The 12,946-nt window shown below is 38.7% G+C and overlaps 1 protein-coding gene across 4 annotated transcripts in view; it reads right to left on the bottom strand.

Annotated features, from left to right (window-relative positions):
- TUNAR (TCL1 upstream neural differentiation-associated RNA) overlaps positions 1-12,946 on the bottom strand; it is a 166,153-nt gene that overhangs the window by 27,205 nt on the left and 126,002 nt on the right. For 2 of the 4 annotated variants that reach the window (XM_062619895.1, XM_062619896.1), the window contains one exon: positions 4,819-5,114. In XM_062619895.1, the coding sequence (XP_062475879.1) occupies positions 4,819-4,857 (39 nt within the window). In that variant the 5' untranslated portion in view covers positions 4,858-5,114. Of the gene's footprint in view, positions 1-4,818; positions 5,115-5,584; positions 7,243-12,946 lie in introns of those variants that run through there. The other 2 variants (XM_062619897.1, XR_009965088.1) reach the window with 2 other exon arrangements.

Here is a 12,946-nt window from a genome sequence, read left to right as displayed (position 1 = left end):
AGGACATTTGGTTCAATTCTGAACTCTTCCTTTGCCAGGATAGCTTTAGGCAGTTTCTTTGTTCCTCAGGTCCTTATCTATTTAATAACAGTATTAATACTCAGTTAGTTCTACTCCTTGCCTACATGTCTTTTGAGGGCCTCTCCAAGGTTTTTGTTGTAGGAAGTACTTCTGGTTTCTGTTGTAGGAAGCACTCAGCAGAATAGAAGCCTTCTTTTTATTGAACACAAAGAAGAATTAAGGGATGGAATGACAATGAGAGCTGATGTCTACCATAGACCTGGTAAGAACTGCTGTTCAGTACCAGTAATACAAGGCTATACAACATGTTTTGCTAAAGATGGCCCTTTAGAGAGCTTCTAATTAAAGACTGACCTATGAAAGCCAATAAATATTGGGGCAGCTAGAACAGATCTAATGAAAATATATGCAACAAAATATTTTCCTGTCACAAGAAAACCCCAACAAAATTAGTGTTGCAAATTTTCACTGAGAAAAACAGATACACAGATATAAGTACAATTTCTTGTGACAAATGAAAAATTAAAAACGTTAACATGAAATGGCATATCATTTTGAAATCAATATTTCCATACATATGGATTTGTAGAGCTTTTCAGTTTTGAAAAACATTATGCCTTTTCAATTTTTTTCAGCCTGATGTAAGAAAAGCACAGATGATGATCTACTGAAATTTTTTGTCAGATAAATATTCTTTCTGTGTCTATTTATGTTCAAACAACAAAAGCTGAAGACTCATTTGGTTTGTGTTGGGATTTTGCAGGCCTTTCAAAATTTTTGCTGGATCTTGAATCAAGATAGCTTGAGGCATTCCAAGTACAGGAATGTGTTGTGCTTATGTGTTGTATTATTCAACTATATTTTTCTTTACCAGAAATAGTTGATGCAAGTGTAGAATGTATTTCCACTGTTCAGTATCACTTCCCTGATAATGCAGATGGTTTAAGATCTAACTCACATAGTTTATCTAAAGAAACAGTTCAATGGGCTAAAATGAAATACTTGTGTTTTCAGCATCAGACCTTCACTGAATATTATCTTAAAAGGAAAGGAAATTACTAATTTTACTTGCTTCAGGATTGACAGAGCAAGCCAAATACAGCTGTTGTGCAAATGTTTAAATGATTAAAAACATCACTGAAGAAAAAGTTCTAAGTCACAGTAAATCATTGACAGAAATAACTGTTACAATGAACATCCTGTATCATGCAAAATCTTCTCTCTCAACATCACACACTTTTAGAAAATAATCCACTATTCTTCCTATGTATATGTTGCTATTATTATAGAGAAAAGAAAGTAACAAATCTATTGCTGCATTAATGTACTGGATGCATTTTAAAGTTTGCTATACATGCAAAATCCTATGTATTTTGAAAAATAACTATTCTTTATAAACTATAACAAAGGAAACATGTTATGTAATATATTTCAACAACACAGACATTTATAAGCAGAAAAAATTGCACAGAAGAAAATTAGATGATTTTATGCTTCCTATTTCAATATATAGCTATATTCTGCAGGAAGCTTACTATAATTATGACTTCATACTGTGTTTCTAAACCCTAAAGGTAAAAATGTTCCTGGATCAAGCAAAGAGCTAAACAGCATGCATTAACTATAAAATGAATATCTAATATAGTAGAAAGCTTGGTAAGTATCCTTGAACCTTATAATAGTGAGTACTTTTATAACACCAGTGACAGTTTAAAGGAACTATTTATTTTGTTTAGTTGCCAGAAGAATTGAAAATACCCAGTAGCAATGCTAATACTGTTACAAAAATAAATAAGGCAATGAATGATTCCAATAAGACTACACTTCTCGGATTTGGAGACCACTAATAAAAGTAAACTTCTGCGTACACTCATAATTCTTCACTAACAATGTATCTGTACAGTTGCATGATCTTTAAGAATGTAATTAACCTATTTTTCTTGTCCTAGTTACAAGACAAAAGAATTCACATGGGTAAAGAAAAACTGATTTTGTTTAGAAGGGAAATACAAATTATGCCTGAAGCCTAATAAATCTGTTGCCATAAAAATCAAAGAGCTTGATCTTATAAAACCTTTCATAATTTATCCACATGAGTAGTTCTTACTCATTGTGGTGGTTTTGACTTCTCCTGTCCTGTGCAACCAACAGATGAAGCCCAAGTCATGGACTAAATTAACTCAAGGGGCATTTTGTGGACATTTTTGGACATTTTAAGGACTTTTTGCAAGGGTGGTCCACAGACTAAGAGAATGATACCTGTGTATTATATAAAAGGATGGGAAGGGCGGCAGTGGTTAAAGAGGATGTGCTGGATAGTGTGAGACCTAAACATGACATAAATGGCATGAAATAAGGGGAGGACAATGTGCTGGGTTTGGCTGGGTTAATTTTCTTCATTGTACCTAATAAGGGCTATGTTTTGCATTTGTGTTGAAAACAGCGTTGATAATGCAGAGACCTTTTCCTTTCTGCAGAGCAGTGCTTACAGAGTCAAGGCCTTTTCTTCCTCTCACAGCACCCTACCAGCGAGCAGGCTGGGAGTGCACAAGAAGTTAGGAGGGGACACAGCTGGGACAGCTGACCCCAGCTGACCCAAGGGATATTCCATGCCACATAAAGTCATACTCAGCATGAAAATCTGGAGGAAGAAGAAGGAAGGGGTGAATGTTCAGAGTGGTGGCATTTCTCTTCCCAAGTAACCATTATGCATGATGGAGCCCTGCTTTCCCGGAGATGGCTGAACACCTGCCTGCCCATGGGACGTAGTGAATGAATTCCTTGTTTTGCTTTGCTTGCGCATGCAGCTCTCGCTTTATCTATTAAACTGTCTTTATCTCAACCCAGGAGTTTTCTCACTTTTACTCTTCTGATTCCCTCCTCCCACTGGGGGAGGGTGAGCAAATGGCTGTGTGGGGCCTAGTTGATGGCTAGCATTAAACCATGACACTTGTACAAGTTGTCCCACTGGAATAGAACTGCTGATGTGAGGAGAGATTTCAACTGGGAAACTTGAACTTAAGGTGAAGTACTTGTTCAAATAAAGAGCTGAGGGGACTACTTTGATAACCTTTATGGGTTTTGTTGTCCTTTCCCAGTTTTCCTTACTGGTTTTTATATTAGCCACATTTTTAGGTGGTAAAACACACAAAAAAATCTACCTCAGTTCAGATGCATGCACACTTTGAACTCCTGAAATTGGGGGTGTTTCCTCTGAACCCTATTGAAAAATTGTCACTCTACAGGAATGTGTTTGTACTGTCTCTTCTTCCAGCAGTGATCTGAAAAGGCTTTATTACTATTCTTTCTCTAAAAACTCTCTCACGGAGTCCATCATACAAGGAGGAGATGCATTGGGTACTATCACAAAATTCCATTATTTGGATAGAATGTAAGCTCTGATGCTTGCTCATGAGTCCTGGTATGGCCTGGCCTGGCCTAGCCTTTTTGCTTTGGCTCTCTGCTTCCCTCTCCCCCTCAAAACCTGCTGCCAGGAACCCATAACCTCCATACCCAGCAGGACAGCCAGTGACAACTGTCACACAAACCCACTCCTGGTCTGTTTCTAACCCCAAAGGCAGTGGGATTTGCGAGGAATTACACTCAGAGTGGGGGCAGGCCCTTACCAGAGTTTGCTTCTCAAGAGGCACTCAACTTTCCCTCTTCCACACTCAGTGAACAACCAGAATGTATAAGAAATACATGCATTTCACATCACCACTCTTTCATCTTTTAATTCTACCCTAATTTCTGAAAAAGAGATCCAAGAAAACCAGGCTTTCTGAAAAAATAATCTGTTCTCCTGTCTCAGTACACTCACTATATAATTCCTGATCTGCTTGACCCAAAATTTTGGTAAGTTGGGTAGTTACTTAATAACATCACCTTGTACTCCCCTAGCACCTTTCATCCGGGAAGATGTAAGTACACTACAGCTGTTAATGAAAAATATCTCATAACATCCACTGAAGCCATTTATAATGATTCTCAACACCCTGCTAATACATGACAAAAATTATTTGATATGAGGACATCTTGTGCTAGGTTTGCTTATTTTATTACTTGGGTCATCAAGAGTAACATTGTCATAATTCACAGTGGTCATTTTTTGGCTTTCTGACATGTGCAGAAGTATCTGCCTTGCACTGTATCTAAAGCACAGCATCCAAATCTGCATTTGATATTTATTTCCCATGGGAAACAAAATAAAGTAAATCTTCTGTACCTGCAGATCTTGCAGACATACTAATCTCTCCTGCAGCTGTTATCTACTCAGATAATACTTATTCAGAACTATTCTTACATTGGAACTAGAATTCTTTTACCTTCTGTTTTTGCCTTCTAGTGGTCAGTACATGACTGAGGTGCAGAGACCCCAGACAGACAAACAGAAGAAGAGAAAGAGGAGGCAGGAGGAGGGAAATGGAGGGGAAAAAAAAAAAAAGAGAGAGAGAAATGTCAAAGCAAATTCTTAAGCATCCTTTTTAGCATGGAAATATGTACAATACAGCTACTAATGTTCCAGTCCCAGTGCAAATGACTGCACAGGTGTGCACAAACATATATACACACACACACAGTCACACAGCAAGGAAGAAAGACAGAAATGATCTTACAATGCTGCTGCAGTAATCAGGATACTTGCTCCTGGAAACTACCATACAAACAAATATTCTTTTGTTAACTTTCCATATTTATTTTTTTTAATATTCATTTGATTATTGCTTTTATTTTTACCTCTCACTGTAACAGAAATATGGTTGTTGCTATTATTAAAAGGAAGGAAAAAGGCCTTACCATGTAGTGCATCAGGAAGAGATGAGAAGCACAGAGCATGCTGCAGAGATTAAGCTCAACATGGCATTCAGAAATCCTTTGGAATTGAAGAAAATTGTCCAACCCATTCTTCCTAACAAAGCAGACAAGTTTTCTCTAGGCTTGAATTTTTCACCAGAAGTCAAATCCTTACAGTGCATTATATTTTTCTTCTTCGGGAGATATATTTCCTCCAGTTAAGTCTGAGCTCCGCAATGCCATTTCCAATTAGCTCTAAGAAGTTCTTCACTCCCAGATTCGTGGTGTCATCAGAGGGACTCCAAAGAAAATCAAAGAAAGAAAAGAAGAAAATAATACCTTACCGAAGCCCTGAAGTTACTATGCAGAAAAGGAGAAGAAAACAAAACAACCCCTCATTTATTCTATTGTCTATGTGTTCAACAATAATCAGTACTACCTCTGGTCTCATGTATGCAGTACTAATTACTTGTCATAAAAGAAGAAGCAAAAACTTTCCCAATTAGTACATGATGCATTTTCATTACTGCTGCTCAGCTGTGCACTGCCAGACAACCCTTCTTATCCTGAGGAATCTTTAAAACAATCCGACAAAAACATCAGCTCTTTCCCTTCTCAAAGAACATGAATATTAGAATTTCTATAAAAGTGTTGAAGAAAGATTGACAAATAACCCCAATACACAAATTAGATCTAAAACCAAAACCCTGAAAGCAGGGAAGTTCTTAACCAAGAAGATGCTTTGCCTCAAGAATTTGGGGACACGCACACCAAGTCATCATAGGGTAGAAAAGGATAAAGAATGGTGGCTAATGACAAGTTTGGAGAGGATGGGCTGGGACCAAATGGGTGACAGGAGGGAGTGGGATCCTGAGTCACCCTCAGCCTCCTGCCTTCTCACTGACAGCAGCTTGGGCTTCCCCTGCACTTTCTGCAAAGCATATTAATTGATTCTGGTTGCTGAGCAACTAACTCTGGGGAGCCACATCTACGAGGGCTCCAGCATAGCATCAGCAACAGCATCAGAGAGAGGGGATGGTCTCTCCTATCACCCTCCTCCTCTCAGGGCTCCCTCACCCTCCCCAGGATGCCCTCAGCTGACCTGCAGGGAAGCTTTGCAAGGAAAAGGAAAAAGCCCCCATTAATGCATCAAGGAGAGGACGTGGCTTACTGCCCCCACCCTGTGCCGCACTGGGAGAACTCAGGCTAGCACCTCTGCAGCCCCAAAGGGCATCTGTACCGAAGCTGCCCTGCAGGGGGTACTTAGGCCAGGGGGGCATAGGAAACACCCCAGCCATGGTGAGAGGCAAGTGAACAAGTGTGATGCAGCCTCCTTCTGAAAAGGGAAGCCAAGTTAACCCTCTGGGTTCTCCAGGCACACTGCAAAGATGCCATCAAAATAACAAGGAACTCTCATGGCTATGTCAACTCATGGGTTCAAAGTGATTTTCCAGTTGAAGCTGCAGCCACTTAAGCTCTGTCCCTGCAATTACAAGGCAAATTTACTACTTATTTCTGACCTGTTTTTCATGTTGCCCATCAGACAGAGCAGACACTTCTCTGGCTGTAAGGGTACAACAGTAAGTCAGAGCCACCATACAGAGAAATCGCCTGGATGTCTTTGCCAGAGACTGCAAAATGGAGCTCTGACATAACCTTGTCATTGCTTTAACCGATGTTGTGTTTAAGTTCCTCATAGGAGAGAGGCAGCAATGAGGCCATGTAGCCTGCAGCTGGCTCAAAGGGGGTCCTCCTAGAGTGCCTCAGCTGATGGCTGCATAGGGAACTTCTGTAAGGTTGCCAAGTGGATGGACCCTGAACAGGACCTGACCACTGCAATCTGTGGCAGGTCTTCCAATGACTTCTGTGGTGTTAGACCCTGAAAAAAATCTCCAGACCACCACAGTGTCTGAATCAAGACATTTTTCTTGTGCTCTTGTTTTGGATAAATCCTCAGTCAGATTATGGCATTTGCTCAACACTGACTAAGCTACCTTTCCATTGCACAGGTAAGGCGTAAAAAATGAAGACCTCAGGATTTCTCTCCCTGTGACCTGGCAGTAAGTGCAATATCAGGTCTTGGCCAAGCTGCTCACATGTGATTACTGTCAAAGGCATGAGCTAGATCAGCTCTTTATTCTGCTGTAGTGATAGGACAAGTTAAAGGGCAAGGCCCTGAGGACTGCCTTTGCTTGCAGTCACATGAACAGAATTATCGGATTTTGCCCTTGAAAGACTCCAACCTATAACTTGTGTGCACTATCTAAACAGCAAACACCAGGTCTCTGTGAAAAGGGGACAGGTTATCTTAAGCAAAAGATTAATTTTTTCTGACAGTACCTTATCCCCACTACACTCTGCTTTCATGCTTTACCAAGAAAGATCTACCATTTAGCCTCATTTTCTTAGCAATGCCAGATGCTTCACATATATTCAAAGCTCAGGAAAGACGATTATTAGATGAGGGTTAGCAGAGCTGCTACATGAAACAGATTGCAGAACCTATTCAGTTCATCCAATATGTCTATTGATAAGAGCACATACTGGGTATTCCTGATCCCTAAAGTACAGAATACAGAGTCATATGGGAACTTTGGTATTGAGTTAGTAAATGAAAGCCATTTAACCTCCTACCAACAGCAGAATACAGCAGGGTATGTCGAAGGAAGAGGTGGTGTAGTTTACCCACTCCGTGAAAATGTGGCTCCGGAGGTCTTCTAACATATTAAGCATAGTAAGATCACACATAATAAACATACTGTTCTTGATTTATATGGTCACCGATTTATGTAATTTATCTGGTATCACTGATCCTCCCTTTATCTCTTCTGACTCTTTGGACCTTTCTTTTGCCTATCTCTCATAGTACTTCATCTTTGTTACTGGATAGGAATAGATCCAACAAGGTTTCCTCTAGCAGCTGCTGATGTAAACACTGTATTTTGTTGCATGTCACTGCTCATATGTGACATTGCTTCCTTTAGCCCACAGGTTTACTTGTTTGCAATAAAATGCTGAAGAATGACAAAAAGCAGGGCTGAAAGAGAGCCAGCCAACCTCTGTCTCACAGCAGGATCAATCACACAGATGTTAACTCTGGGAAATGGCTTTCTAACCAGTGCTTATAAGTCTCCTTTCTGGAAACTCCATGAGTTAAAAGGCAATTTATTCCAAAGTCTTACTACTGTAACTACAAGAAGGGTATTTCTAAGTTCCACTGCTGCAAAGTTAAACACACCATTTCTTGTCCTATTTACAACACTAAAGGAAAAGAGGTCCTCCATTCCTCAGTGCAACTACCTTTCATGTGTATAAAATTCATTAGATCTGTTTTTATTCTTGTCCTTTTCTAGATTAAAAATTTATCTGAGCCTTTACTCTTCTGTCACTTTTTAGGGAGTGGTTTATCACACACTGACCTCTGGAGTATAGAAAACTAAGTGTGAAATTATGTGTGCATAGGAATGCACATTAATGCATGCAAAAGTAAAAGGTACCAAAGAGACAGTGTCTGTCTTAGGAAATGAGTCACATATACACAGGAATAGGGAAACAAGGGGTACTGCTTCAACTAAGTGTGATAATAAGGTTAAATAGTGTTTCAATATCCTTTTTTCTTAGACTACTTTTTCCTTGGAATTTATATCATCATTTATGAAAGACTAAACAGAAAAGGGAAGCTAGCACAAGCTTTCAGGTATGTAATACATGAAAAATATAGAAATAGAGAAAAAATTGGGGGGATAAGGAGGAGTAAGCGTTTGGGAGTGATGAAAGCCTGGAAAACCTATGAGCATTTAGACTAAGGGAACAAAGGGGTGGAGAGATTTCCCAAATTCTTATGAAGACATTAAGTGTGTATGAACATATTTCATCATACATTTCACCATTTCACTTCACATAGTAATGAAAGATTTTTTCAACATGATAAGCTGTGTTTTATCTTTTTCCACTGTAACCCGTTACATTCATGCCAGTGCTCATTTTAATCCTCAACTGTACAAACTTTAAAAAGTCTGCCAACAAATTAATAATAATGTATCTTTTTTTGTACATTATTTTTACAAGATGGAATAACAAACACAGTGTTGAAGCTGTCTGTATTGGAGCAAATATCATAAAAAGTGCTAAGGAAGTGCAGTTGAAATGCAAGGCAATAAAACAAAACAACTATAGAAGGGAAACAAGTCAACAACTGGTGATTTCAAAATGAAAGCAAACTAGCGTGTAGGAAGGAGCCATCAGATTATTAAAAGAAATTGCAGGAGAAATAGGTTTGGAGATGTCAACATTTGTGCAATTTTTTATTTCTTATTTTTGGAAAATGCAAAGCTGCTTAGAGATAAAATTCTGTCTCTTACAGAAAGCAAGTACAGTATCTCTCTTTTACTTACACAAGGCTTGAATTTAATCTCATATAAATGCTTTCTATTATGCATTGAAAAGGCTAATACATGTGTTCTGTTCCTATTCCATTTCCTATTTATCTTTTCTCTTCCCACCTTTCTATCCTTTCAATAGTAGCATTATCCCCTTTGAGGAAATGAGTGTCCTGTGAGCCTAAGTGCAAGAGCAAGCTAGGACCCAGTCAGCCCTCATTCCCTGGGGGAATGGTAGAACTGGTGTTCCTCCAAAACCACATCAGTTACTGAAGCCAAATCAGACCAGCAGCAACCCTCCGTGTTCAAGTCCTGTAGACAGATAAGGCTCATACTGCAAGACCTTGGGCATCAACATAATGGAGAGGTGCAGCAAGCTATGGCAACTGGCTGGGGAGAAGCCCAGTTTCAGATATTTTAGATTGGCTCCTTCACTTTGTTGAGACCTGGCAAGAGAAAGCCCCCAGGGAGATGAATGGGAAATAAAAAAGCCTCTTCCATCACTATGTTCTAGTGTAGGAAAGGACCAAGTGGAAGGATGACATTTAATGAAGGCAAGTGAGGGCTGCAATAAGTGCGAAATGGTGGTCCAGGCTAGGGAAATGGTGCCTTCCTCTGGCTGGGTGTGAATGCCTGTGCTTCAAGGAGGGAGGGCAGTGGGGTGGTGTAGGTTCCTTACTGTTCTGGGCAACTGTCCCCTAGCCTGAAGCAGAGCAGAGGCCTCTAGAGACTTGGAAGATGTGGTCACAGGCTGTCAGGCTTTAAGCTGAAGCACAAAAATCTCCCAGGAATCTCCCTGCAAGTGTCAGAAGCAGAGAAAACAGGGGAGGTGGAAGCAGAGGTGTACCAGCATTGCTCCTTGGGTGCTCAGACAGCCTGAGCACCCACTTTGGTCAGGAGGTGCTTTCCCACAGGGCAGTGCAGGCCACCCATGCAGGCTCTGAACTGGGTGACAAGGGAAATCTCCTCCCCAGTTCACCCAGCTGACTGCTACAGTATTGCCTGGCTGCTAGAAGCAAATGAAATTGCTTGTTTACTAAAATATTTGCTTTCATTGTAACCATAGTTTAATGCTTGATAGAGACCATCACTTTATTCCTTGCAAGATGTACCTTTTCTGGTAGCTGCCATCTGAGAACTGAATTAGATTTTTCAAATCAGCATTGTATGCAAAAGATACATAAAATTACATAAAAGTACTTTTAAAATAAATGCAAAGACATGCACAGGCTGTGCAAAAATGTTTAAGGTATTAAACAGAAGGTATAACTTAATTATTAACCAAATTTTAATTAAAAAAACAGTGAAAATAATTTCCAAATAAGTTTTCTGGATATCTCTTTTTGACCTTTCAATATCCTGTGTCTCAATTACTATTCAGCCAATTGCAGCACAAACAACTGAATTGATTTTTTTCCTTTTTAGTTGAAATGCCATAATACATGCATGAGAGCCTGAGTTTCAGTGAGTGCATTTCCAGATCATCATCAGCAATTAATTGGAAAATCTAACTGTAAGAAACAGACTTTCATTAAGAAAAATCTGAAATCATGACAGAGAATGTACATATAATTCCATCTACATGCAGTATATTTAGAATCCCTATAGGATATTTCTACTATAATATAATATTACTGTAATAATTATTTTCAATATTCTATGTGGCAACTGGTCTCAGTCTTTTCTAGTTTCCATCAGTGCAAGTCAGACTGGGGTATCATACTTGCCCGAAACTTGCTATGGTAAGAAAATAATATAATCAGTTGTAAGTAAAAACAGCAAAATATTTTACATTTGTTGTTCTCCTTCATCTTCCATAAATGCTGCTTTACTACAACTTAACTGCTAACTAAAGAATAATACAAGATTACAGCTTGTGGTTACTAATTGTTGGTCTTGTTTATACTTTCCCAAGTTAGTCTGAAATAAATTTTAATGGATCTGATTTGAATTTTATTTATTGTAAAATAAACCTCCTACAGTCACCTATTGGAATGAAATTGTCTCTAATTTACACCGGTGTAGCTAGTAACAGTACATACGCAGTAATAACTGTCCATTGCTGAGTTAGTTTCAGTTTAAATTCGCTGTGTACTGGTAATGTAGCACTGCTTCCCTTACATCACCCTAATATGAAAAATAGCATTTCAATATAGCTGAATAAAATATGTGACTATTTAGCTAGTAGCACAGCTATATTCACTGCAGAAAATACATACACTAAGTCTATTTTTTCTTCAGAAAAAGAAAACCTGGCTTGAAATTAACTTCTTTGCACACAATGGAACATAAATTCATAATCTCATTTTAAAAAGGGCATCTTGACTTAAAATGGTGTTTTGCATAGGCAAGATGCAGTGGCATTTGTATTTTTTCGGGGTCATCAATACCGAGCACAAATTGCACACCAAAACAAGTGGTATGATCCTACTCCTCTGGGAGCTAAATGCTCCCCAGTTTCTATGGAAAAGGATTGGCCTCTGAGGAGGCTATTACAGTCTCAGACAGAAATTGCTTAGCCTGTTGCACCAAATAGAGTCAGACTGCACCTCTAATGCTGCTTTAGTAGACTAGTTCCATGTGTAGATTAAACCACTCCAGAAGACAGGTACTATTTTCTGAGATGCGGTGATGGTTGCAGTGTCCAAGTTTGAACTGGAATTGCATTAGAAAAAGAGTAATCTCGATGTAGAGCCATGTAGTAAAACAGAACATGCAATGCATGAATTCATTGAATCCCAAGAGTGATCATCTGCCTGAAATCCTTTTCTAGATAAGCATGCTCACAAATGGTAAAAAAAAAAAACAAGCAACCTCTTAAGCAGCAACTGTTATTACTGCTGAATAAAAATTCACATTATTTCTCAATAGGCAATATACCCACCAGGCCAAAAAATAATAGTATGCTAATGATATAGCATGCTAATGACAGATTAGAGGGGCTTGGTTAAAGTCCTACTACAGTTTTGTTAAGCTCTTGGGTGTGTATTACATGACATTACTATCTAATACTACAGAATAAAAATTTCTTTCTCTTGCTTATTTTTTTAATTTTAATTTTTATTTTAATTTTTTTTCCTTTAATAGAAGAGGTGCAGATTTCCCTTCCTGGGTTAACTTCCAAGCCCTATGAAAAGTAAATAACCTGAATATTTGTATGATCCACAGCTAGAGATAGGATAAATACTGTGTAACAGCAAAGTAGCCAAGACATTATTAAATACTCTAAAATGCAAACTGTAAATGTTGGGTTAATACTGCACTTTGAGGAATTTGACAGAAGCCACGTTTAAGTAACTGTTGCCATTTCTATTCTTAATACTGTCATTCTCCAGAATCACAGTATTTTGCCTGGTAAAGCCTTTCAATACATGCCTGTTTATTCTTTGTTTCACAAAAGACTCATCAGCCAGTTTGGTTTGGTTTTCTGTTTGCCACTAGCAGAGATACCTTTGTAAGCAGCTTTCTGGTGAAAGTCACTGGGAGCAGCTCAGCAAGTCCCTGAAGAGGGGGGAGAATGCTCTGTAGCCGGAGGTAAAGCCCACTACTCTCTCAGGCTCTTTTAAATCCATTCTAAGTAATTACTCACTCCCATTAATTAATAAATTGAAAACTTTACAGATGAATAAAGCGCAGGTATTCAGAAGAATTCTTCAGAGCTAAATGGTAAAAGCGAAATTTACTAATATAAATCCACAAGGTACTCTGAGGTATCCCTTTTAAAAACAAAGATTCTGCCCTCCCCAAAAAAC

This window comes from Pezoporus occidentalis, unplaced genomic scaffold (assembly GCF_034315485.1).
Source record: "Pezoporus occidentalis ecotype Australia unplaced genomic scaffold, CSIRO_AGI_Poc_V1 ctg215, whole genome shotgun sequence".
NCBI classification, from domain to species: domain Eukaryota; kingdom Metazoa; phylum Chordata; class Aves; order Psittaciformes; family Psittacidae; genus Pezoporus; species Pezoporus occidentalis.
Note: the sequence above shows the minus strand (reverse complement) of the source record. Positions and strands in the feature narration are given on the sequence as shown.